The sequence below is a fragment of the Amblyomma americanum genome, chromosome 8 (assembly GCF_052857255.1).
Source record: "Amblyomma americanum isolate KBUSLIRL-KWMA chromosome 8, ASM5285725v1, whole genome shotgun sequence".
In the NCBI taxonomy this organism is placed as follows: domain Eukaryota; kingdom Metazoa; phylum Arthropoda; class Arachnida; order Ixodida; family Ixodidae; genus Amblyomma; species Amblyomma americanum.
The window spans coordinates 34,363,520-34,387,868 of NC_135504.1; the positions used below are offsets into that span (position 1 = coordinate 34,363,520).

The window sequence follows — 24,349 nt, forward strand, 5'->3', positions numbered from 1 at the left end:
GCAGGGTGAGAGTTTCACAGTGCAAATGCATTGAAAAGGCAAGGTTTCGTGAGAGGTGGAATTAGTCATACCTTGTTTCACTGTGCATCCAATCGACTGTGTATCCAATCGATAAAAATGTGCCCGCAGATAAGAGGCTAGGTAGGTAGGATGTGATAGGGCCGTTCTATATATTTGGGAGAGGTGAATATGAAATTATGAACAGCACTTACATTGATGCAAGCTTTTACCGGAGTTCATATCCTAATTTTGTGTAATCCTATTATGAATACCTCTCCTTTTCTTTAACTTTTTTTTTGGTAAACTACACGGAGCACCATGTTCGCTTGAGGTAGTGTGAGTTGCGTAGAGCTGTGCAGGCACTAATAAACAAATGTCAGGAGTACACAGAGATGTAAGTTGTTACAACAGAACTGCAGTTGTCGGCCACTCTTGCATAACTGCCATAATTTTGTTCATACCTAGATAGACAAACAACACAGTTCTACACACTGACAGTTACTACTCTGACCACAGGTTACTTGTAGACAGGAATTGTAGGAAATACAAATATGTACTAACGCTTGTTCTCTCCTGTTGTCTTAACTCATAACCAGTGCTATGGAACTGCAACGACTAGGTATTTCCACAGACTGCCAAGTACATAACATGAACTGACTACACACACCTAGTGCCTTAATGGTACCAAGTAATCCTGAGGAACAACTATTTAGTCCTGATGTGCAGGTCTGTCTTCACATCAGTATGATAGTTTGGTGAAGCGAGGTTTAAATGCATCATTTCTACATGGAAGCTAACAAAGGAATTAGTCGTTTCATTTTGTCTGTCATCTAATTGTACCCAGCTTTCATGTACCTAGTTGTCACAGTGAGGGTGAGAAATCTGCTCTGTATGATCACTGCTACTTTTGGTACGACATAAGTATTGTCTATATGTCGCCAACATTGCAATGTCTTCCCTTTTCCCACAAAAACTCCAAAAAACACACAATTTTCACAGATATATGGCACAGCTTTCTTCTTTGTGAAGCTTCTTCAGAAATTTGACAGTTCATGTAGCGGTCAGGCTATAAAGATATCAGTTGCCTTTTGAATGTAGTTGGGTCTTGTGAAACCTAACAACTGTTAAGATTTAATTGAAAATTTCTGATGATATTGGTATTATAAATAGGGCTTTTTTTCATATTCTGAATAAAGTATTGAAAAGGCAGCATCAGAACGAGGTTGCAACATGTTGCCATCAGCTGCGGCAACCAATTACAGTAGCGCTAATATGCTTTAACTTGGATTGTTTTTTCAGCGACCAGAAGGAGATGTCCCCAAACCACAGTGCTTATAGCTAGCTCAAATACCCCAAGCTTCCCTGGGTGTTTATGGCAGACAGAATAAAAGAAACACCTTAACAGTGATGATATAATCTCGAAACAGTACAATAATTTTTTCTCTTTGGCAGGCATGCTTCTAACGGAACATACTTATCTCTGTATGTTAACAACATCTATACTGCAACTTCTCAGTGCTGGTACAAGGAAGACCTACTTGTACAGAGGCAGCTGCCAGTGCCATCATTTTTTATATAGAAATAATGAACAAATATGGGGCAGCTGGAACAATCACTGGGCTCTAGGAGCAACCTTGTGCGAGTAAGCCCTGTAAGTTGTAAACTGTTCCATGTGCTTTGGCTGTGGATTTTAGTTCATGCCATGAGCTATCAGCTGCCGGTGGTAGGCACGGGTACGACATGGCATCATTGCTTGCGTTGCGTCCTCCGTTCTTGAGGAGCAGTGATTTGGGCTAATGCATGGCCTTTGGTCTCCCATGGTCAGCACTTCAGCTAGCTGGTTTCGTGAAAGGTGTAGCAATGCAGGGCACTTGCCTGCGACCTATCTGCCCTTGGGAGACCTTCCAGCAGCATCCTTAACTTGCGCAGCAAGACGAAGAGCTACTGGGAACGACTCGAAAGCGACAGGTGCTTCTTGTGAAGTTCCCCTCCTCCTGCACTTTTTCGCATTGCTGCTGCTTCTGTGCAAGAGAAAGGAGTGCAACAGCATGTTCATCTGACCCCCATAAGGTTGGCACCTGAAAGAACATATTAGACCCTTGGGTTTAGATTGTCCGGGACAAGACCCGACTCCAGATGCGAGCGTCACGTGATAGTCCACGTCTGACTGAACCGCGTCGCGTCGTACGAGGCCGCGCCGCGCAGGTCTGCGGCAAGCGGCGCAGTGACTGAGGCCGCGGTTGCGTTGGACGTCGCCCTGCTGCCGGCGCGACTCGGGTGCACCCTGGCGGCGAGCAGCCATCCACAGCAGGCGTTCTTCAAGCGCTGGGTCCGGCAGAAGAACAGCCGCAGCAGGCAGAAGACGAAGCCGATGCCCACCAGGGGTGGCCCGAGGCCCAGCACCGTGGGTCCGGACTCCGGGTTGCCGAAGCTGCCGTACGTGGCCAGGATAGTGACGGCCGATCCGAGGAACACCAGCAGCGCGCCCACGACCAGGAGCACGTCGGGACCCAGCGCGTCGCGGATGAGCTGGCCCGGCGGAATGAGCGTGCGGCCGGGCTTGCGACCGACCACGGTGCCCGGCGGGGGACAGGCGATGCTGACCTCGGTCCAGTCCGGGCCGCCGCGGCCGGGGGTCAACTGCTGCTGCTGCTGTCGCTGGAGCGCTTCCTGTTGGCGCTGCTGCTGGCGCTTGATCATGATCTCCCGTAGCCTCCGAGCGACGGGCGTGAGTGCGGCGCTGCGCATGTTCCGGAACGACTTGACGGCCAGTGCCACTGTGGGGTTGGTGAGGATCGGGTCGTTGGGGTCCAGGGGCGGCGTGCCGCCCGCCGGCGGCGGCGCCGGGGACGACGCCACGGCTGCGCCTGCGGCGGAGAGGCCACGTACAGTGCCGTCCAGTGTAAAAGGGAACACGCGAGCCCTGCAGGCCAAGGGCCTGTCTCCCGTTGGTCTTCAATTGCCCCATTTTTGCACCAGCCACAACCACGTTATCCCACCTAACTTAATTCCTTATCTCCACAAGTCGTCTGCGGCACTGTGGAGCCTACAGCTCTCTCGTTCAGTCAGAGGGGGGGGGGGGGGGGGGGTGCTGCAGAAACATATAGTTTCTAGAATATGTGAACAGTGTAGAACTATTTTCAAACATTTAATACAGCAATTTAGTAGGTACAAGTCGGGCTGGTGTTTTTAAGGCAGAGCGTGCGTTTCAATCACTGGTTAAATTAATAGAGAAAACCCGCATGGACGCAGCTCTACGGAGGGGTGCTGCGGAGTGACAAACATGGAGTCCGCCGAGTAGGTCGCGTCTCCGACGCGCCGTCCATCGAAAGCGCAGTTTCTCCAAACAAGCGAAGCATGCAGTTAGCCTTGAAGACTTCGAATCGCTTCGCATCGAAAAAAGAAGCGCGAAAGATTAGCGCCAGTTGCTCCAAAGGTAAAGCAGCTGGAGTACAGGTACTCCTTCCTCCACAGAGATGGCGCCACCAGTCGGCGAATGACGGAAGCGGAGGAATAGATTAATGGAGCGCGCGCCATCCTGATTGGCTCAGGTCGCCGTAGTATGTGCAGTGCTGCAAACGACTATTATCTCATAATAAATATAATCTTATTTCGTTCTTGCTACGCATCCCTTCCCTTGGAATTCATAGAGGTCACCCGTTATCTGCGGTGCCCTCCACTTATTTCCGAGCAGCATATAATTCCGAACAGGCAATGCAATCGAGACGCCGTCTACTTTTCTCTTCGCGCGTGCTACGCACGCGCCCTTGTTTCTTGTAAAGGGAGCCTGAAATTATTTTAATGGGAATAATATCCTAATACATCTTTAGCAGCAGCCTTTGCGAGTATTCGAGTCAAATTTAAATGTTCTGCGTGAGCCGATGATTTAAAATTATAAAAAATTTGCCCACCCGATTACTGCGACACTATACCGTGCGTTTTTAGTCACCCCTCCCGTTTGGCCGCTTGTAATACGTGGGTTCGTATCGATGAACGGGGGCTGTAACTCGTGTTTTGTTGCATGCACATATTTACTGAAAAGTACAACGTTTGTCTTTTGCAATATGCAGCGCCATCTGGGGCGCGTGGCGAAAATTCGTCTGCTACTGGTTGAAAACAAACGCACATAGGTTCCAAGAGGTGCCAACTGCGCCTGCTAAGTGACAAGTGCGTGTGCCTCAGTGGCTGGCGGGCATCGTGCTTGACAGCTGCCGCCATCTGTCGCATGCGCTTGTCGCTAACAAACTGCGCATGCGCTGTCGGAGCTGGAGGTTGGTTGTTTTGAACCAGTGGAGCTGCACTATAGTGAACTGCACGGAGAGTGGCGCACATGCACAAAGCGGCCATGCGAAAAAGACGAATTGCATCTATCGCCCAAGGTTTAGGTATTTCTGGCGAGCGGTAACTTCAAAGTGAGTTAAAAAACGCGTCGGGTTCCCGGGTTCGAACCCGACCGCGGCGGCTGCCTTTTTATGGAGGAAAAACGCTAAGGCGTGCGTGTGCTGTGCGATTTCAGTGCACGTTAAAGATCCCCAGGTGGTAGAAATCATTCCGGAGCCCACCACTATTGCACCTCTTTCTTCTTTCACTCCCGCCTTTATCCCTTCCCTTACGACGCGGTTCAGGTGTCCGCCGATATACGAGACTGATACTGCGCCATTTCCTTTCCCCCAAAACCAATTATTATTCAGGTTCTGTTTCTTGCTGATAATGGTTCGCAGGGCCTTGGGACGAACGACAGAGCAGCAAACTATATGCCCCAGCATCACTTATTCTTTATTACAAAGCCTAATTATTAGTCACATAAGAGGAAAGGAAAATGATAGGTGTATGGGCAGAGTAGGTGAGGGAACAAACGCGGGTTAATGACATATCCTAGTCTAAATAAAGAGAAAGAAATGGGCCTGGGCAGGGCATGCAATGCGAAGGCAATCGTAACCGCTGGTCCTTAAAAGTAACAGATTGGGTTCCAAGAGAAGGCAAGCATATAGCACTAGAAGCATACACGTTACCGCGACGGGGGGAGGTAGCCTCGAGTACTCGGGCATACCTCAGAGATGGTTGTGGACAGGTGGAACCCGTTTGAACCATGTGTTTCTTGGACCTTTTTAGCCGACAAAATGGGCTTCGCTATGATTTTCGCATGTCAAATTTCACGCTCAGGAAAGGGATTGAGCCCGCGACTAGCATATGTCTTTTCAGGTCCCGGCGTTCCTAAAGCCCTCCGCACCGTTATCTGGGAAAAAAAAGTGGAACAATACCTGAAAAATTTATGCGTTTATATCTCGCCTGAAACGCGATACAATGCAACCGTTGCTGCAAGAAAACACGGTGACTGATATCCTCTACGACAAGAGTAGTGAACCGGCGGAGACAGCGGCATTATCGATCCCTAATATCGACGCACGCCAACCATTAGCCTGGCGCATTTTTGCGGCTTTTCATCCTTTTATGACTCTCTCTCTCTCTAGCCCTTACCTTACTTCGACAAGGTTGCGGTATGGGCGCACGTACATTCGAACCCTTTGAATATAGAGATATTTTGTAATCCGGCGTAATTCGTCACAGCGGAGAACCCGGGGCAGCTATACGTGTGTACTGTATACAATGTGTTCTCTTTAAAAAAGAAAATGTGCTCATATATCGTAATGGTTGCGTAATGAACCCGAAGAAGGCCGCTTTGTATGCGGATGAAGAATATACTCGGTCCTGTGCCAGCTAGGCCACTTTATACTCGCAAACTTTCTAATCTCATTCACCCACCTCCATTCCGTTACCCTTGAGGACAGTTATCTTACCTTCGCATATTACATGACCTGCCCATGCACATTACCGCTTTTGTTCCCTGATACATTCTGCTTTCCTGTCTCTTAACATTACGCCTATCATTTTCCTTTACACAGCTCGCTGCGTTGTCCTGCATTTTAAGATCAACCCTTTCCGTTAGATTTCCATGTTTCTGTCCCGTGGGTGAGTACCGGTAAGATTTGCTCACATACTGAATGCTTCTGAGCATCGCCGACCATTCGATTCTTCTTCCAGGCGGATAAAACGGGCGCGGCTTCATTTCTCTGGAAGCACTGGTGGTCGTTCCTCATCTGTTTCTTTCATGGCAACTTGGATATACATGAATTATCTCAAAATTATGTTGAAACGAGAAACTCTGCATCTCTTAAAGGAACGCATACAGTCGCATTCAGTGCAACCTGCATCGCGGTTTAGAACTTCTAAAAACCGATATGGATATTATGATGGGCTACACGCCTGTCAATAATTAAGGAGCCTAACAGTAGTAGTTATAGTCAACTTTTGAATTTGAGTTAACCAGCCTGCTAGTCGGTACGTTTTAGCCGCATTCCGATGTAATACGCTGCTGACAATGTTATCCCCAAAAAAGCGCTCTTCTAACTCAAAGAGCGTATTAAAAAAAAGTTTAAAGTCTTACAGCGAAACATTCTTTATGTATATATAAACTTGCTGCAAGTCTGAGTGCAGCGTCGCTCACGGCGCCTTTTATCCAGGCCGTTCGGGAATAGAGAGACGTTCCAGGCAGAACACAGTGCAGGGTAAAAAATTTAGCTCAGTAGATATTGCACAACTGTGACGCCAATCTGTCGACAGTGCGAGGCCACATAACGTATAGCTCGTTGAGCTCGTTAAGACGAGCGGCGCTGCCGCCTGGAAGGAATCTATACGCCTAGATCAGTGACTCCTTTTTCGAGCTGCATGAACAGGGCCACGAAAGAAGAGCCAAAACTCCGCCTTATAGCGGTTCACAAAGGAGGCCGTCACGCGTTCGCTAACCGACTTAACAGTATATATAGCAGGCGACCCCTGATGCGCCGGCCAGACACCACCACATCCTCGGGAGGTCCGCGGAAGATGTGTTTTGGAGCTAAAAGCTCTACTCCTCTTATGCTGAGCCTGAAGGTCCTCTGGCTCTTAGATTTGACCTCTAACGGGAAGCGCGCCGCATGTGCAAAATCGCGCCTGGCAGGTGCCTCGATCTTCATCTTCACCATCGTCGCCACAGCTGCGCGCTTAATTGGCAGTGAAAATAAAGACGAACCAAAGCTAAACCGTGTCTAACCATGCTTAACAGAGCTCTCGCTCTGTGTATCCTGGCTCAGCTGAGTTGAGCCACAGCCGCTTTTTTTTAGGACACTGTGTCGTACTGAGGATGTCCTCCGCTGATCCTCAACAAGTTCCTGACCTGCATCGTCCCGTTGTCCGGCGTCAGTACATCCTCACGACACAACTGCCCGACCGGAGGATCTTTTTGGTCTGTTTTCAGGACGTGACGTAAGGTGAGGATTTGGCACAGAGAATGTGCGTGGTTGTTTGCTTAATTATTGCGGCCAGCATTCGCAGGAATAGTAAAACAGCTTTATTTTATGCTGACAAAAACAAAATTGTCGGCCACGTGCTGCAAGAACCTTTGTAGGTTCCCGCGCGTTCTTCGCGTAGTCTTTCCGTACATCTACGGCTATAAATCTCTCTAGACTGTATTCTGCCTCCTCAATGGCAAACTCAGACAAGTACAGACGTGAGCAGGCTTGTCTAGCGCCGGAGCAGTGTGTTGCGGAACAATAAAGAAATGTTGAGCAAGCTGCCTTCTAAGAAACACGTCGCTCAGGCTTTTATCGCTCGTGAATCTATGCGGCTTCGATTCAGTGCAAGCAATGGCTTTGAAAACCACTACATGCTCCGAAATTTTGATTCATTTGCTTGCAAGCGGTCCGCTCGAGCACTGTGGTCCAGAAATATAGCACTACGACACCATCAGAAACACGCGGTCAGAAAGACCTGATTAAACAGCACAGACATTCTGAGAGATAAATGCTCGAAACATTTCCTGTGTCTTAGTGATTCTCTTGATTGCATCATTGTTGTAGACAAATTTACTTTGATTCAAACTGCAGTTTTGATATAATGACAGGCGCGTGCAGAAGATAAGAGCTGACTTGAATTCAGTTCAATGAAACAGTATTGTCCCGCGATAGGTCTTTTGAGAAATTTCCATCCTCGCGTCATCCAGCAACGTACTTGCAAGCTGTGGACATCCTTATAAGGGTGTTTGGCCGGGCTGCATTCGAAAAGGTACTCAGGATGAAAACATTTGGACTATTTGAGGACGTCTTCGGGACATTTGGTGTTGTGTATATACAACATGCAAAAAGGCGGAATATGGTTTTACTGTAACCTCCAAATATGAACGGCCATCTCTGCTACAGAATCAAAAGCGTGCGGCCGACCGATGTGTGCGACTTGGCCAACAGGTGTCCTGTTCTGAAGAGCATGCGAGTTCAAAGCTAATGGTATGCCAGAAGAGAGTCTTCTGCCAGCTAGATGTGACTGGCTATGCGTTCAATCTGCAAGCGGCGGTCTATGCACTCCACTGCACAAACTGCACGCCAACGAAGCGATGTGAATCAGACACGCTACAGGACGCAGCTAAATGCTTTCTGCTCTCCTCATCGCTTGAAACCATGCAGCAATGCGAAAGGCACATATAGTCTTCGCCTAATCACAACTCGCAGCGCTGCTCGCGCGTGATTGGCTGATGCCTCAGTGTGGCTACTCTGACTGGCCAGTGCGTGGGACTCGCGGCCAATCCACGCCGTTCTCGCGCACGAACAGCTCTGCCAGTTCGGCCTCTGATTGGTTGAGGTCAGCTGCGGCTTTCATAACACTGCACCGCTTCGAGACTAAGGGCAGCATTATCGGTCGATGCGGTGGCGAGGCCTCTCCGAGCCGGGTCGAACGGCATGTTCTGTGTCACGGCCCACCGGTACGCGGCCACCTTGCATCATCGACATTCCTCGGTCACGTGTCACCCAGCTATTATTCAAGAAAGCTATGCGTCGATGGCAGCCGCTCCGGCGACAAGCTTTTGTTCGCGTAGATAGAAGCATATGCTTTTGTTCCTCCAGGAACCGCCTCTGTGGGACGCCGTCACGTCAGGCTGTTCGGCGGTCGTGGCATAGAGTAGCATGTTGCGTGCCCAAGGCGAAAACAACGCGACGAGGCGACGGCAGAGAGACACAGGAAGATCGATTTGAAAATACATATACAGAGAAATGCGAGCGACGAAGTGGTCGAAACTTCTTGTCTTGCTTGTAGCAGCTGTAGACTCTGGAAGATTCACGCCCGTTTAGAGACTGCCCTGTGCTGTTGGAAATGTCAGTCGACATTTATACCGATAATCGATCGATCCGCAAAGCGGTTTCCAAGGCCCGCTTTAAGTGCACTGACTGCTTTTAGACAAGGAACTTTCGCATATTGTTCGGGAAAATGTGAATGAACTTCAACTAACGAATTTTTCTGGAAAACAGCGTCCGCTCAGTTTTTGCATTTGTTTTTTTTAAATAACGCAGTGCCATTGATATTCAGACGTATATCAATGCGACGGAATTAAAACCCCATGGAGGCGAATGCGTCGTCGGTCGTAAAGTTCTCCCATTGGCTGGAGGAAAAGAGATGTCACCAAATCGGAATATTCTCATTCGCTGGAGGGAGAAGACGTCACCAGACGGGAGCAGTCCCATTGGCTGAATGCAAATGACGTCACTTCCGCCAAAGGCATCAACAGTTGCTAGCACTTACAGTGGCCATTCCCCGCATTTAGCCGTTGTGTTTGTCTGGTTGTGTTTGAAGCCTGCTTTGTGGGCGCCTACCTGCCCAGGTGAGAGTATGTATATATATATATATATATATATATATATATATATATATATTCTCAGATTCTAAGAGAATCATAGCAAGAGGCGGCAAATAGGTGGGCATATGAGATTAAGTTTGCGGAGATGGGGTGTCCGCAGCACACGACAGGGTTGACTGGAGAGATATATGGGAGAGACCTTTGTCCTGCAGTGGGCGTAGAGAGGAGGCAGATAATGATGATACGCCTGGCAACCTGCCCACCGGACTGTGAGCAAACAGTCCACCATGGAAAACGGCAGTTCAGCTGATGATTGGTCGCGAGAGGTTTCTCGGGAAGGATAACCTGGGTCTCGCAAGCTCCGCCGGTGGTAGCACATGCCATCCCAGGGCAGTGGCCCACCGCTTAACCGCCGCACCGCTGTGCCAGGAGGGGTACGAGGACTCCCATGGACCTATGAATGCTAAGTAGAGAATGACCAGTTCTGCATATATGGGCATTAATTCATTAGCCATCGCGTCGTGCCCTTAAGGCGGAGCTGGGGCCGCGGTACGGTGGCGGCTACGTAGAACCATGCAGAGCCCCATTCATAGCAACAACCACCACCAGATAGAACTGCCGTAAGCAGTCTGAAGTGTCTCTGCCGACTTTTAATTTGTGTCGCTTGATGAGTCCTTTATTAGCAACTTTTATGACTTCAGCACTTATGACAAATATTCCCCGTCGTGTGTAAAAAAAAAAAAGCTCACTGCGAGCTAAGGAGGTGCCTTCAGAAAAACAAGGGGGGGGGGGTGTATATAGGGAAATGACTGATCACTATCCAAACACCGGAACCGAAGTGAAAACCGAAGTGCTAGCTAGCGCACCTAATTATCCGCATTTGGCCTAACTACGCAAATCGGCCGTCAACTTTTTATTTGCTGTGACAGAAAGACCTGAGTACAACACAACAAGCAGTTGCCGCGGTACCGTGCTAGTATCGCGAACAACAGAGAAGGCAACGCGTTGCTGGCACTCAGCAACAAATTTAATTTTTCTGCTTCGAACTTGAAAAGCGAAAGTCCTTCCTTCATAAAGGAAACTAACCGAAGAAAATGTGCTTATGACTGCAGCAGCATGGTTGAACGCATGTTCCCTTTAATGCTATTCGTGCTCGTTTATACCAGAGTTGCCTGTTCTAAGATATTGAAGACACGGTGCTAAAAGCTGAAAATACAAAAATACTAAAAAGTTCTCGTTCAACTTTGTGGGCTGTGGCTGTATGCCACGCTAATTAGCGGCAATCGAGGTATGTTTTGCGGTCAAGATTAACGGACCTGTTGTGTGTGTGTGTGTGTGGGGGGGGGGGGGTAATTGTTCACCCTTCTGAAGTCGCGCCCACGCTCTGCTGGGGCATCAGGATAGGGAGCAGACTATTTAAAAGCCAACGTGTTGAAGGCTGCTAAAAGGCACCATAGTCTGACACAACTCGAGAACATAGCGGCTTTTCCCCGTCAAAGGGCCTCCCCTTCCAGCCAATGGCGTCGGTCGATTCTCAGGAACCTGCTAGCGTGACAATGTAGGTATAGGTACTATCCCCGACCATAGAGGGAAGGTCTTTCATCTGCCACTCCCTGCATTGTCACACTAGCAGGGTCGTGAGCACCGCCCGACGCCATTGGCTGGAAGGGGTTCCTTTGACGGCGACAAGCCGCTTCGTTCTGGAGTTGCATCCGGCTGCAGCAGATCGTACATCACTTGCGCCTTCATTTATCCCAGCTTGACCTTTTCCAGATAGATGAGCGCAAACACCACGAGATGAGCGCTGTCCCTGTATCATATCTTGCGGTTGCATTTGCGATCACTTCGCTACCTGGAAATGCACGGACTAGCCCAACATCGTGCTCTCTTGCTCAGCTGTAAGGTCTGACGTAGACAAGAGTCGCTGTTTCCGACAAAAAAAAAAAAAGAAGTGACCTGCCACCTTCTAACCGATGACTTGATATTATGCGCTATAAATCACGGCTGTATATATATATCTCATTATACGGCGATTCGACTAACCACAAGTAGTGAGCACTGAAGCTACGATCATAACCACGGATGAAAAAAAGCAAAGCTTAATCCACATATCGAATGGTCATGTCGCCGTGATCATGTCATCGAATCGCGCTGCTGCTCCATTTACAGTGCGTTGACTCTCCCGATATTTTATTTTCGCCTTCGTGTGGACAAAATGCCACCCGTGATCGCCTGGACAAATTTATTTATATTTATTATTGGGTCAAGCCTATTGATATGCAGCGGCACAAGTTGAGGCATCTTTCTTTTTTTTCATTATTTTTAGGGCTGCCTGAACACGGACGACTGGAGAAGACGTCGAATGACTTCGGAATCGACGCTGTACTCTCGGACAGCTTTTTATGACATTGCAGTAGAGGTTAGACAGGAAAGGGAGGGCCCTTTGTTCCCCTACCATGGAGAATGGACTGCTCAGCACTAGCGAACCCGCTCCTTCTCTCAATCTTCCCCTCTCCACACCCCTAGCCCGAACAACCCACTCCCGACGGCACGGAAACAAAGGACGGTCTCGTACCCTTTCCCGCCTAGCTTCTGCTGCATTGCTATAAAAATTTGTGCGCGAATGCAATCAACTCAAGAACGTGGCCAATGCCCTTCAATGGATGCCCTCCAGCCAATGGCGGCAGCTGATTGTCATGACGTCGTAGCTATTTCTCTTGAACCTGCTATGGTCGGATACAACTCAAGAACGAAGCTGCAGGTGCCCGTCAAAGGAGGCCCTCCAGCCAAAGGCGTCGATCGAATCTCCTTCTTGACCGATCCTCTTGGACCTGCCAACGTGAAATCGTCGGGGGTGGCGGATGAATGCGGAGTATCCGCAGCTTAATCGGATTAACCACAGCGTCACGAAAATCGGTTGACGACATTGGCTGGAAGGCCTCCTTCGAGGGGCGTCTTTCGCTTTGTTCTTGAGTTGTATCCGACTATAATTAGCACATGAGTAGCATTGTCACTGGGAGGCCAGCTCGGTCCGTAGGAGAAGGAAAACGGATAGCGCACTCACGTCAAATGCGGGATTGGGAATCATGTACTACGTGCTATCCGTTCGAGTGGTGCTAAAGTCCCAAGCACCGTGTCATTTGTTTGATTGGTGCCTCGCATATTGTTTCCGCACGGAGACATTCAAAACTGGTCAATACCTACTGTACTGTCACTTTCCTCTCCTCTTGCCTTCGAACTGAAAGCCATTTTAAATGCCATAGCAGCTTTAACTGCCAACCCTCCTTATAACCAGATGCTAATATTTACTCATACTCAAGAAGCTCTGAAGTGTCTAAATAAAGTTCGTGGTACCCTTCGGGTTTCTCAGGCCATACATGCTGCTTGTCAATTCTATCCGGTGCGTACACTCATCAACTGGGTTCAAGCTCGCACAGATGTCCATAACATCGCAGCTGACATGCTTTCTGGTTTAACGGACGTCCCACAAAATCCCCCTGCCTCTTTGCCACCAGATCCGCTTCTGATGCATTTAACATCTTCAGCCTCCCTCATGCAGTGTACACGTGCTCTCATTCCTCCGTGTACCTATCCCCTTCCCCTCAACCTATCACGGGTGGAGGAGGTCTCTCAGAGGCGACTGCGGGTCGGAGTGATGGTCTTTACGCCTGCAGTTCGCCACCAGTGGCGAAGTGAGATTTCTGCACCGGAGAAATGCCCTCACTGCGAAGCACCCCCTTCCAACACCATTGTCCACCACCTATACAGTGGACATGCCCAGAAAACTGGTCCAGGTCAACGTCATATAAGGCCAGCCGTTCAGCCAGTTGTAGTGGAGCTTTCATGGTTTCTGGATCTAGCGCAACAAGTGGTAAGGCGCTGCAAGCGCACTTCAGTGCACTGCTGGCAATGTGCAGGTGGTGGATGAAGGCCACAGACAACAGTCAACCAGCAGTACCAAGTAAATCTTCCAAGTAAATTTGCCGCCTGCAGTCAGCAAAAGCCAGGATTCCCTTTGTTGTTTCTGAGGAAAAAAAAAAAACGCGTGCTCTTTCTTTGTTTGTATCCCCACATTGTTTACCGCGCCTTTCCTTTCCTCATACCGCAACCCACTACCGACTGCATCAGGGTCGTGACCCAAAGACAAACCCAACTATAGCGGCGCGCGCGGCGGCGTCTTCTGCGGTTTCACACACAAGGCGCAACACTGCTCCGCGAACTCTACGCTTGCACACATTCGCTTTGCGAGCAGCAGGGGAAAAAAAAAAAAGAGAAGGAAACTACCACACAAAGAACCAATTCACGCAGTGTGCACACATGCGGACGACGTGGGGGGTATGAAGTGTATAGAAGCGGGTGCACACACGTGAGCAGACTGCGCGCGTGTCGCAATGCCAGTTGCTGCTGCACCTCACCGGCGGTGGAGCAGAGCCGGGCCCCGCGTCGTGCAGGCTGAACCTGTTGCTACACGCCACAGCAGGCCGCGGTATGCGTCGCACGCAGCCCGACCGACCACGGAGGCATGCAGACGACCTACGAGATTTGTTGTCCCCCATCACCATAACGACCGGCTGAGCAGCACCACGCAGGGCACGTGACCGGCACTCGGTTCGCCGGAAGAGAAATCAATGGGTCATGCTCGCTCTTTTCTTTTTTTTTTTATTGCGGAGGCGGCGTAGCGAATAATTGTGCGTATACATACATACAACGCGCGTCGTCGAGCAGCACGCCGACCGGCAGCGGAAGCTCAGCTGTGCCCCCGGAACACGATGGGAAGAAATATGACTACGACACCACACGGCGTGGAGGGCAGGTTGTTGTTGTTGCTGGGTGGAGGGGGGGATGCAAAACAGGAACACTTTGGAACGCGCACCAACCCGCCGGGAGAGAAACTGGAGCACGACGCGGTGACGGGCGCAGCGGCCAAGTTTCTCGGAAGAGCTGCTGCTGCAAATGCATTCCGGCGGGCGGCGGCACCACCCTGCGAGGTAAAATTACATTATCGACGTCCGTCCGGGCTGCTGCTGCAGCACGACATCGCGCACACAGCACCTCAGCAGTCAGTCACACACACACACCGGACTGGGCGGGGGAGTAGTAGTCCTAGGAGCGCGGCTTGCGCTTGGCCTGTTTGGCGAGTCGCCGCCTGCGCACGATCATGTCGTAGAGGCGCTCGAGGCCCTCGTCGAGCCCTTCGCCGATGATGGCGCAGGCGGGCTGCACGTGCCACAGGTGACTGGCGGAGAGCTCGTGCAGCCCGAGCAGGCGCTCGATGACGCGCGGCTCCTTGGCGCCCGGCAGGTCCTGCTTGTTGGCGAGCACCAGCAGCGGCACGCCCGGGTTCTCCCGCGCCACGCGTTGCAGTTCGAGGCGCGCCTCTTCCATGCGCTCCTCGTCGACGGAGTCGAGCACGAAGACGACGCCGTCCGTGCAGCGCGTGTAGGAGCGCCACAGCGGGCGCAGCTTGTCCTGCCCCCCCACATCCCAGATGAGGAAGCTAGTGCCCTTGGCGCGGCCGCTGGTGCCCTTGATCTTCTCGCAGTTGAAGCCGATGGTGGGCACCGTGTTGAGATACTGGTCGAACTTGAGCCTGTACAGCGCCGTCGTCTTGCCCGCCGAGTCGAGGCCGAGCATCACGACGTGCAGCGACTGGTTGGGCGGCAGGCTGTCGAGCAGGGAGGCGCCCTTGCCCATGGCCGAGCCCATGTCGCGCCTAGACTAGCGGCCCACATTGCCGCCGCGGCCCCGCAGCATGCCCGCCCGACGGTGGTCGCGACTCGCGGTGACGCCTACGGCAGCAGCAAAACTCCTCCGCCCCGACCTCGCGGCCGCCATGACAGCAGCACGGCTGGCTTCCCCATGGTGGCCAGCCGCGACTGACGCACGCGCGCTTCTTCTGCCGCTAATGAGCCTCCTCGCCTTGCCGATGTAGATTGGCCTCACTAGCTCGCGCCGTGTCGGAACAGCCGTAGCGGGAGCGAACGGTGCTTACTGTAGAATGTTGAGAAGCAATCGGCGCATTAATGTACGCATGCATCCGCTCAACCATTTTTTTTGTATGCTTTGGTGTGCGCTACAAATCCTGCACATGCTGACTGCAGCGTTGCGTATTAATTTTCACTTTGCATTCCGTTTCTGTCTCGACACCTGTTACGATACTGGGGTCTCAGAGCATTTGGTTTGATCAGAAGGTGCGTAGGAATGCAAGACTGTCACTGTAAGCGCGAGGAACCTTTACTAAACATCTTATGTTCAGGTCGTCGGTTCAAGTAGGTGGTCTGAGGCTGCTGGAGTCTGGCGAGCGCTCAGACGTAAAAAAAAAAAAAAACGAAAACTCTCATTCAGCAGAGTTGATTGGTGTCGCCATCAGCCAAAAAATGACAACCTACAAAATACAATAACCGTCTCTGATCACGCCGTCCACGTATTGTACGCCGGCAAAAGCATAGAGACAAAAGCGTTCGCGGCGCCCGCATTGGCGAGCAGACGACGCAGGGGATGGCCGGCTCCGCAATCCAAAAACAAAACTTCTCCGCACCATAGCGAACCTGTTTGGTAGATTCACCGATTGTCGCGTCACCTACATTAAGGTAGACAAACCAGTCGGCTCAAATTTTATGTTGGCATGATTAGTGACGCGAGATAATTTTGTTGCAAATAGGTGGCAGGACATCTGCTTTGGCAGTATTTGCGACGAGAAATTTAGATCTTTTGCTAACCGTACTACTATTACTACAGTGCTACGCTTCATTTCAGCCAGTGCTTATTTGTCGTGTTCATTCAAGCTCATTGCTCACCATGCCACATGGCCACATGTGTCGATAGACGTGCAGTTATGCTTGGCTGTCTGTACGGCGACAACACACACACACAACTTTTAGCGCGGTCAACGCGATCGCGCTAGGCAGAGTTGCTATAACTATCGGAAAGTACGACACTTCTGTACAGTCATGGTGGAACCAGCTGAACTGTGGTCTACTGACCTCGACCTGCCGGCTGACAGCGTCGAGTTCTGCCCGGCTAGGCCCGATGTCTTCGTCGTTGGAATGTACAGACTGAACGAAGTAAGGCTTCTCGCCATCGCCATCAGCGTAATTATGTCCAATGTCATTCTGCTGCTGTGCGCGAGAGAGAGCGTGAAATCGCTAGTGGTCTCCCTTTAAGCGGCAAAATTTAACTTCGTCAGAATCGCTTCGAAAGAGTTTCACGCGACACTGCATCTCCGCGAGTTTTTCAGTGCTCCAGTATTTATTCAAAATTGGTATTGTCAGTGGGCTTCGTCAAAATTTGCTGTAAAAAAGTGGTAGGGTTCTAACGTACTTAACCCAATAGCTAGACGTGCGAAAGCATATGCGTTCATTCTCCGCCTCTCCTTTCTGGCATGTGCACGCAACCGCGCTTCACACTCATCTTGACACACTCTCTTAATAATACTAATAATTGGTTTTTGGGGAAAGGAAATGGCGCAGTATCTCTCTCATATCGTTGGACACCTGAACCGCGCCGTAAGGGAAAGGATAAAGGAGGGAGTGAAAGAAGGAAGAAAGAGGTGCCGCAGTGAAGGGCTCCGGAATAATTTTCGACCACCTGGGGATCTTTAACGTGCATTGACATCGCACAGCACATGGGCGCCTTCCCACTCGGCGGAAGCTGGCGCGACGTCCTCCTGCCATTGACGCTCCTCCGGGCTAGCCCGAGCTTACCAGAGCTACTCCGAGGCTACATGCAAGATTCTTGGTTGGGACGGTGTTAAGTGGCGCATTTGCACTAAAGGTGTCTATGTACATACGCATTTACATAGTGAATCACTGTGCGTGTGAGTTTGGCCACGTGCTTAGCACCAGTATTCTGTTGCGATCATAAGCACCCACCGGTTAGTACATAGATACGACAGTATCATTAGCCTCATTAACCTTGAGAAGCATAAGTCCACTGAACTGCCACGATTTCACTTTTTTTTTATCACACCTCTCGTTAAATCTCATCGCATGTCACAGCAGCAGCTGCAGAATTAATGGACATGGAAGTAACATTCCATTTTGACAATGCACTAAAATAAAACATGGAAAAGGGCTGGCGGTTTTTCCTTTGATGCTTGCGTAGTTGGCGAAGTAAGCTGCAAAACAAGCACTCTTGTCAAAGTTATTGCTTCAACTGTTATCTTTATTTTAGTGACCCATTATCTGGAACTGGCCTTGTGCAACATAAGGCAAAGCATAAGACCTTTACATTATGCCAAATTAATGCAGTAAAAACGCATCCAGCTGACTTCAGCCTGTGCTAAAACCTGAAGAAAGAATGCACAGGCATTCATACAAGGTGATGCGACAGTTCTGTTTTAGCAGTACTAGTTGCATATTTCGCTGCTACGAGGATCGCCTTCCTGTTGTGCCTTTGAGTTCTACTCCGCTGCTGCTTTTATGTTGCAGTGCTGCATGGGCTTCTCATGGGTGGAGGCATCTGGTAGACGGGATGGAGGGTGGGATGGGTGGTGGCTAGGCCCTTCTGAAAGGTGCAGGTGGGTATATGCTTGTTAGGGTGGAAATGGCCTGGTTAGTGGAGAGTGGCAGCTTTTGGACAGTGAAAGGGTAGTGGCATAGCATGACACCAGACGGACAGATTTTGAACCAAATGACGGTGGTAATACTAACACATTAAAAAAACAGGATACTTATTTCTGCACTTCTGTCGGGGCTGGAAGCAATATTCGTTGTATCATGCTAATCTCAAATGGAGCAGAATTGCAGGTTTAGTTGGTAATAAATTTTAGAACAGAGTGACGACAGCGACGAGAGAATTGAGTGGACACTTTACGATAAGACCGGGATTTCGGCTGAAAGTTGGCGCTCATTTCGTTCGTTTCTCCTAGTAGCCATCTGTCCTCGCATTACCGTTGAACAGCTTCCAGATATAGAATCATCTTCAAGTGGTCTCGGAATCTTGGAGAGCGCAGGCTCTTCATCTGCACGTTTTTACAGGAGGCGTGCGAGCGTGAGGGTGCGCTGAACGCCTTCCACTGGCTCGACAGAGGAGATGTCCAACAGATATGCAGCTTGTGTCCCCTGCCAGGCGTGCTCGACATTAAGTGGGAGAAGGACCTGCTGGCAGCTGCTCTCTCGGATGGCTCTGCAAGGCTGCTCCACCTGAAAGACCAGCAGCTGGAGACCGTGGCCTCCTGTTACGCTGCCAGCTGCCTGGCACTGTCCGTGGCTTGGGCACCTGGGTATGTTATCCTTTTCTGCCAGGTCATCTACTTAGCCCAAAAGTGTGCTTGGCAAACTGCCTTTCACAGTGCATAGCCTCAAATGCTATCCAAGTGCATGGTGCCGCATTACAGAAACATTTAACATGCTGTCGGTCACAGCAATAGGTTCACTGTGGACATTTTCTCTATCAAGTTCATCCGTAAGGCAGAGTTTGTTTCATTAATTTTGTATCTGATGCCTGATTTGGTCTGTCTGAGGCCGGCTTGTTTCGAGTGTTTTATACAGGGCTACTGAGGAGATCTTGCGAGAGTAATTTATGCTTGCTTCATGCATGTTTCAGTATCAGGTGGTAGTGTTTCTTCACTGCCTAAATCAGACTGAAGGTAGCTAATCACCTGTGTGATGAGAATTGGCTCAAGCAGTGGCAAGCAGTAGATGCTTGAGGTCGGTGTTCGACAATGCAGGGGAAAGGACCTGGCCGTGAGCTGTCCCGACGGGAGCGTGTCACTTCTGAGTCATGGCCCGGCCTCCCTAGAGTCGGTCGCGCAGATACAGTGTCACGGCTTTGAGGCCTGGTGTGTGGTGTGGGACGCCTTCCAGCCGCATGTCTTCTACACCGGTAAGGGTACATTCACTTCTGTAGTAATAATTATTGCTTCCAGGCCGGCTGCTAGATACTTGTTTTAGAGCCAAAGCTCTACTCCTCCCGTACAGTGCTGAAGGTCGTGTGGCTCTGAAATTTGACCTTCAAACCAAGAAGAGCAAAGGCTTAGCTCTGACGTCATGCCACGTGACTTGCCACGCCTCGCCAAAGCTGCACGTGTTGAACCGACTGTGCTCGCTTGCCTCGCAACTATCGAATCATGAGACTCACTGCACCTCGGCGCAGCTGTGTACGAGGAGCTGACAGCACTCCTGCAACTGCCAGAAATCACGTGACGTGTCAATTGCTATACAAGAGTGTGTGGTGTGTGCTTACCTTAATCGAGCTTCACTCGTCTTAACTAAGTTCATCCGGGTTGAACCACAGCCAAATTTTTTTTTTTTTTTTTTACAGAGATGCCATTTGTCAGCCTTGAAGGCGTGTCACTTTGTACTCCACTTCCTGCAATTGTCACATTTGTGCTGCAGGTTGTGACAATGGAGAGTTCTCATTTCTGCTATTTAGATTATTCCACCTTCTGTGATTGCTCACTTGTCATGGGCCTTGAATGGTAAATTAAATGAACAATCTCATTAGTGGGGCTGTTAGTTTACTTTGTACCGATCATTGCTCTGCATTGATCTTTTATTTCTAGCCCCTCCTTTTTTGACTCGATTGTCCAGGCCCATAACACTCAGTGAAAAGTTTCCACAATACATACAATGTTGGTATGCTCATTTGAAAAAAAAAAAAAAAAAACAGTTTTACAGTTTGTGGGCACCATAAGCAGTCTTGCCAGCAAGCCTCTGTTCAGCGATTCACACGCCTTCCAAACTCTCTTGACACTCGTAGAAATTTTCATAAATACCATTGTCATCCCCTGGTAACTTGGCGAATGTTAACTGTGGCACACTACACAGCCAAAAATCCAAGTACTGAAAATGTTTATCTGTTTGCAGGAGGGGATGACTGCCGGCTTTGCCGCTGGGACCAACGTTGTCCCACACAGGCGACGCGCACCCTTCGCAGGTAGCTAAAGCAAGCTCTGCAGCTGCACTTAACACCATCGCATTTTGTCAAGAAAGATGAGAGGGCTAAACAAGAAGACAAAAAAAGCTGAAGGCACAAAAGAGACCCCACAAATGCAACTTTTACATTTGTCGAGGGCAGCTCCAGCAACCGTGCACCATTCGTGGTGCACCTTCCATTTGATTATGTTTAGCCATGAAATGCTCTAAGTGCAACAAGTAATACAGATTCTACAGATGTGATTGATTTACACTTCTGCTTGGAAAAGAATACGAAGTCCTCATAATATATTACACAAACTGCCTTTCCCAAAATATTTATCAGAGCAGAGTAAATGCATTAGGTGCCATAAGCACACGTTTGCTTTTAGATCACTCACTGTAGAACCTGAACCTCCCAGTGAAACAGTCCAGAATTTCAAGGGCGTACTGGTACATGAGGTGGCGACGAAATGATTTTGAATTTTGTCGATTCATTGTTTACTTAGCCAAGCACGTATGTAGTCTTGTTTTTGGACGCTAAGGAATTAGTTCAATTCATTAATTTTATGTATAAAGTAATATATTTCTCAATAACTCTACCATGTACTTTTTTACACTTTTGCAATGCAGGGGCAAGCAATCTAAACAAATTTCAGATAATTTGTCTCACATTGCTATTGCATGGGCATTACAAAGTATGTTTAATGGACGAAACGTCCGGATCTGTTTGGTCCATTAGCACTGGCAAGGCAGTGCTGGAATGTGCTGCATTTACAGATATTATATTCAGTATAGGTAAAGGTTGCCAAAGAGTTACATTTTCAAAGCAATTCAACAATGCAGCATATCACTCTGAAGCCGAGAATGAGTGCGCGTTAACCGCCACTAAAAGCTGTGATAAACACAACCCATAGTGTTGAACAACCTGATGAACTGTGTGAAAGGGACTTTCAGTGCTTGAAAGCAATAGGACATTGAAGCTGTAAAAGTTTGCTAGAAAACCCTGCATTGTGCTTTGTCACTGCTGCAGGCACACCATGGGGGTGACATCCATTGCACCGCACCCTTCCGAAGAGCACATGCTGGCATCGGGCAGGTTCGTCTTATCTGCAAGTTGCATGTAAACTCTGTTCAAACGCATGGAGTACTCCTTGTTTATGGTTCGTGGGGGCTCAACGTCCCAAAGCGACTCGAGCTGTGAGGGACACCATAGTGAAGGGCTCTGGAAATTTCTACCACCTGAGGTTCTTTAACGTGCACCGACATCACACAGTGCACGGGCCTCAAGAATTTAGTCTCCATCGAAATTCGACCACCACAGCCGGGATCGAACCAGTGTCTTTCGGGTCAGCAGCCGAGCGCCATAACCACTGAGCCACCGTGGCAGCGGAGTACTCCTTGTGCCTGCAAGCATTGCTACTCAAAGAGAAGTGTAGATTCACACAGGATTTTTGCAAATGTATGCCTAATACAACAGTACGGATTTTAGGTTTGCCTTCAGATGAGAAGACTGTAAATTAAGTTTGTTATGCCCAGAAAGAGCTACAACTAGCTTGAAAAATTATGTTAAATAGCTGTTTGCAGAAATACGGAAGCTCTAAGGTGACCACATGCTAGAGTACTAGCTTGAGTGCTATGCACCAGCAAGGAATATCTCAGTTGGCTGTGCCCTTGTGTGCTGGCTCCAGAAGTGAATGCAGCGTTACTCTGCCCAGCTACGACGAGAAAGTGTTGCTCTGGGACAGTCGAAGTCTCTCGACTCCATTGGCCGAGGGCCAGGCCGGAGGCGGTGCCTGGCGGCTTCGTTGGAAGCCTGGCAGTGGACAGCACCGCCACCTACTGGCTGTTGCTGCTATGCATGGCGGGGCTTGTGTACTCGCTCACAACTCCACAGGTAATGCACTGCATTCACGGCTTCCACACACTTTCCTGAATTTACTTGTGTGCGCAGCTAGTAGAATGCCAGTGCACCTGGTAGTACTGAGATTACATAGAAGACTGGAGCTGTGCCCTTCACTATTTGCTGCTGGGCTTGGCTAACGCACGAAAGGGAACATGAATATGTGGCAGTACAACCGGTGTATAGCTACAGGTATGACGTCATCATCGTCGGCTTTTTGAGATTGTGTAACTGATCATCTTGAATGCTAAATAATCATCGCCATTCGTTTTCCTATAGTCAACTGTAATCCCACCCCTGATTACACTGAAACAGTAAGCTCATATTAAAGAATTGAATTTTTATAACCTGGAAAGGCACTAAAGGGATCACAGGTGTAGAGGTCCACTTAAAAAAAGAAGATAAATAAGCATCGTTTACACTCAGAAAAGAACAGTTACTGACTGCATGCTAAGTAAGAGTTCCCTCTCACACCGCTTGAGCCTGTGTCAGCTTGTCTTTGCTCTTTCATGTGCCTGTGTGTTCCCATTTGTGTTTTGTGCTGCTACACACAAATGCTTGCAATACACTTAAAAAAGTAGGCACCTCCATGCATGCTTCTGTGAGCATTAAGAGGGGACACTGCTCTTTGGGGCTGGAAAATCATGAAAAAAAATCGATCTTTCAATTTTGCCATAGTTGGATACGTCTCATCTTATTCCAAAGTTTCATGGCTGAATACGCAGAGTTAACGAGAAATTGACACGTGAAGATGCAATCTTGACAAGACAGTTTGTGGAAATCCGTTAGAAAATGCCCTTTTTGCATTGCTTGTCACGTTAGAAGTAGCTGGCGCAGCGCTGCAACTTTGATCTCATTTAAAAGAGCGACACTTCTGCTTCCTTTCCCGCCAGAACGAAAGGTCGACTGCGATATTTGTAGTGGAGAAAAAAAGACTGCAAAAAGAAAATTTTAAAATGTGTTGATGGTATTTGCTGTTGCGTATTGTAACTTCTGTGAGGGTATTGTACTCTCCTGATTGTTGTAACAAGGAACCCTGTAGGTCATTGCCCGCAGCAAGATTTCATGAGCATTTTCAAGTGATCATCACAACTGAACAATATGTGCAGATGTCCTGGAGCGTTTGTGTACTTTCAACGGTCACCATTCCATGGTCTACGGAATCGACTGGGCAGAGCCCGACACCCTGGCTTCATGCTCCTTCTACGACAAGCACCTAGCCCTGTGGCGGCACAGTGCCCTCGGGGAAGAATAGGTGCCACATCACGGACAACAAAGCACAGTGCAGTGCCATACATCTAATGAGCGTTGAAGAAGTTACTAATCTATGAACAGTCCAAGCATTAAAGCACGTTGTTGTTACTTTCCCTATCTTTGACATTCTTGAATGGAGATTTCCGCTGCTCGATTTGGAGCGGGGTGCTGACCAAATCACGACCAACTGGCGACCTGTGAACATGCTCAAGCAAGGTGCCCGAGAGAACCTTTCATGCACAGCCAGTTCCAGAATTTGGGCCTGGCGTCCATCCGCACATTTTCGATGACCAGCAGTGATGACACAGCGAAGCTGTATGTACTTTGCATTTAGCTTGCGGGATACGCCAAGTTTTGCCATGCCCTACGTATGTGTGCATAACTGATTTGTCTGAACAGTCGTGCTGCAGCGCTGATGTAGCCAGCGATTTTTGGACTGCTTGTGAGGCAATTCAGGAAACATTCTTTTAACAAACACCTGCACTCACAGGGACACATATTTCACCACTATCAATGCTCTGCTAGCTTATTCAGCTGGTTTCCAAACTGACTGGGGAGAGAAGCATGACTCCTCAATCTAACAATGCTTTCAGAAATATAAACGAGCAGAATTGCATGCAATGGGGTTGTTTTGAGCGCATGCCGTTACAGACTTTTGACGCCGCACCCTCAACT

The 24,349-nt window shown here is 49.2% G+C and overlaps 3 protein-coding genes across 4 annotated transcripts; 1 reads left to right on the forward strand and 2 right to left on the reverse strand.

The window, feature by feature from the left end:
- Window positions 1-2,031: 2,031 nt before the first annotated feature.
- Window positions 2,032-5,048, reverse strand: LOC144102294 (uncharacterized). The gene is made up of 3 exons (XM_077635598.1): window positions 5,006-5,048; window positions 4,127-4,310; window positions 2,032-2,953 (listed from the first exon to the last, which is right to left on the reverse strand). Exons 1-3 carry the CDS (start codon window positions 5,046-5,048, stop codon window positions 2,146-2,148), a joined length of 1,035 nt encoding a protein of 344 aa, XP_077491724.1. The 3' UTR covers window positions 2,032-2,145.
- A 9,252-nt stretch (window positions 5,049-14,300) lies between these two features.
- Window positions 14,301-23,786, forward strand: LOC144101298 (diphthine methyltransferase). Of its 2 annotated transcripts, XM_077634402.1 has the most exons (8): window positions 14,301-14,649; window positions 16,610-16,725; window positions 18,640-18,884; window positions 19,332-19,486; window positions 20,470-20,539; window positions 21,551-21,616; window positions 22,236-22,414; window positions 23,530-23,786. In XM_077634402.1, exons 2-8 carry the CDS (start codon window positions 16,612-16,614, stop codon window positions 23,673-23,675), a joined length of 975 nt encoding a protein of 324 aa, XP_077490528.1. In that variant the 5' UTR covers window positions 14,301-14,649; window positions 16,610-16,611; the 3' UTR covers window positions 23,676-23,786. The 2 variants fall into 2 exon arrangements, with proteins under 2 accessions (XP_077490528.1, XP_077490527.1); XM_077634401.1 differs by lacking the exon at window positions 16,610-16,725 and having other exon boundaries at window positions 14,306-14,649.
- On the reverse strand, window positions 14,305-15,506 carry LOC144101299 (ADP-ribosylation factor-like protein 4A). Its single transcript, XM_077634403.1, has one exon. It carries the CDS (start codon window positions 15,365-15,367, stop codon window positions 14,765-14,767), a length of 603 nt encoding a protein of 200 aa, XP_077490529.1. The 5' UTR covers window positions 15,368-15,506; the 3' UTR covers window positions 14,305-14,764.
- Window positions 23,787-24,349: the final 563 nt, after the last annotated feature.

What these genes read in the sequence shown, in the direction of transcription:
- LOC144102294 (XM_077635598.1), bottom strand. Translation starts at nt 5,048, where the DNA reads ATGCCCGAGTACTCGAGGCTACCTCCCCCCGTCGCGGTAACGT. An exon ending in TCCCCCCGTCGCGGTAACGT is followed by an intron (nt 4,311 to 5,005) that starts GTATGCTTCTAG and finishes CTCTCCGTGCAG; the next exon opens with TTCACTATAGTGCAGCTCCA. An exon ending in TGGCACCTCTTGGAACCTAT is followed by an intron (nt 2,954 to 4,126) that starts GTGCGTTTGTTT and finishes GGGCAATTGAAG; the next exon opens with ACCAACGGGAGACAGGCCCT.
- LOC144101298 (XM_077634401.1), top strand. Translation starts at nt 14,431, where the DNA reads ATGGGAAGAAATATGACTACGACACCACACGGCGTGGAGGGCAGGTTG. An exon ending in GCGACGCGCACCCTTCGCAG is followed by an intron (nt 20,540 to 21,550) that starts GTAGCTAAAGCA and finishes TCACTGCTGCAG; the next exon opens with GCACACCATGGGGGTGACAT. An exon ending in ACTCGCTCACAACTCCACAG is followed by an intron (nt 22,415 to 23,529) that starts GTAATGCACTGC and finishes CAATATGTGCAG; the next exon opens with ATGTCCTGGAGCGTTTGTGT.
- LOC144101299 (XM_077634403.1), bottom strand. Translation starts at nt 15,367, where the DNA reads ATGGGCTCGGCCATGGGCAAGGGCGCCTCCCTGCTCGACAGCCTGCCG.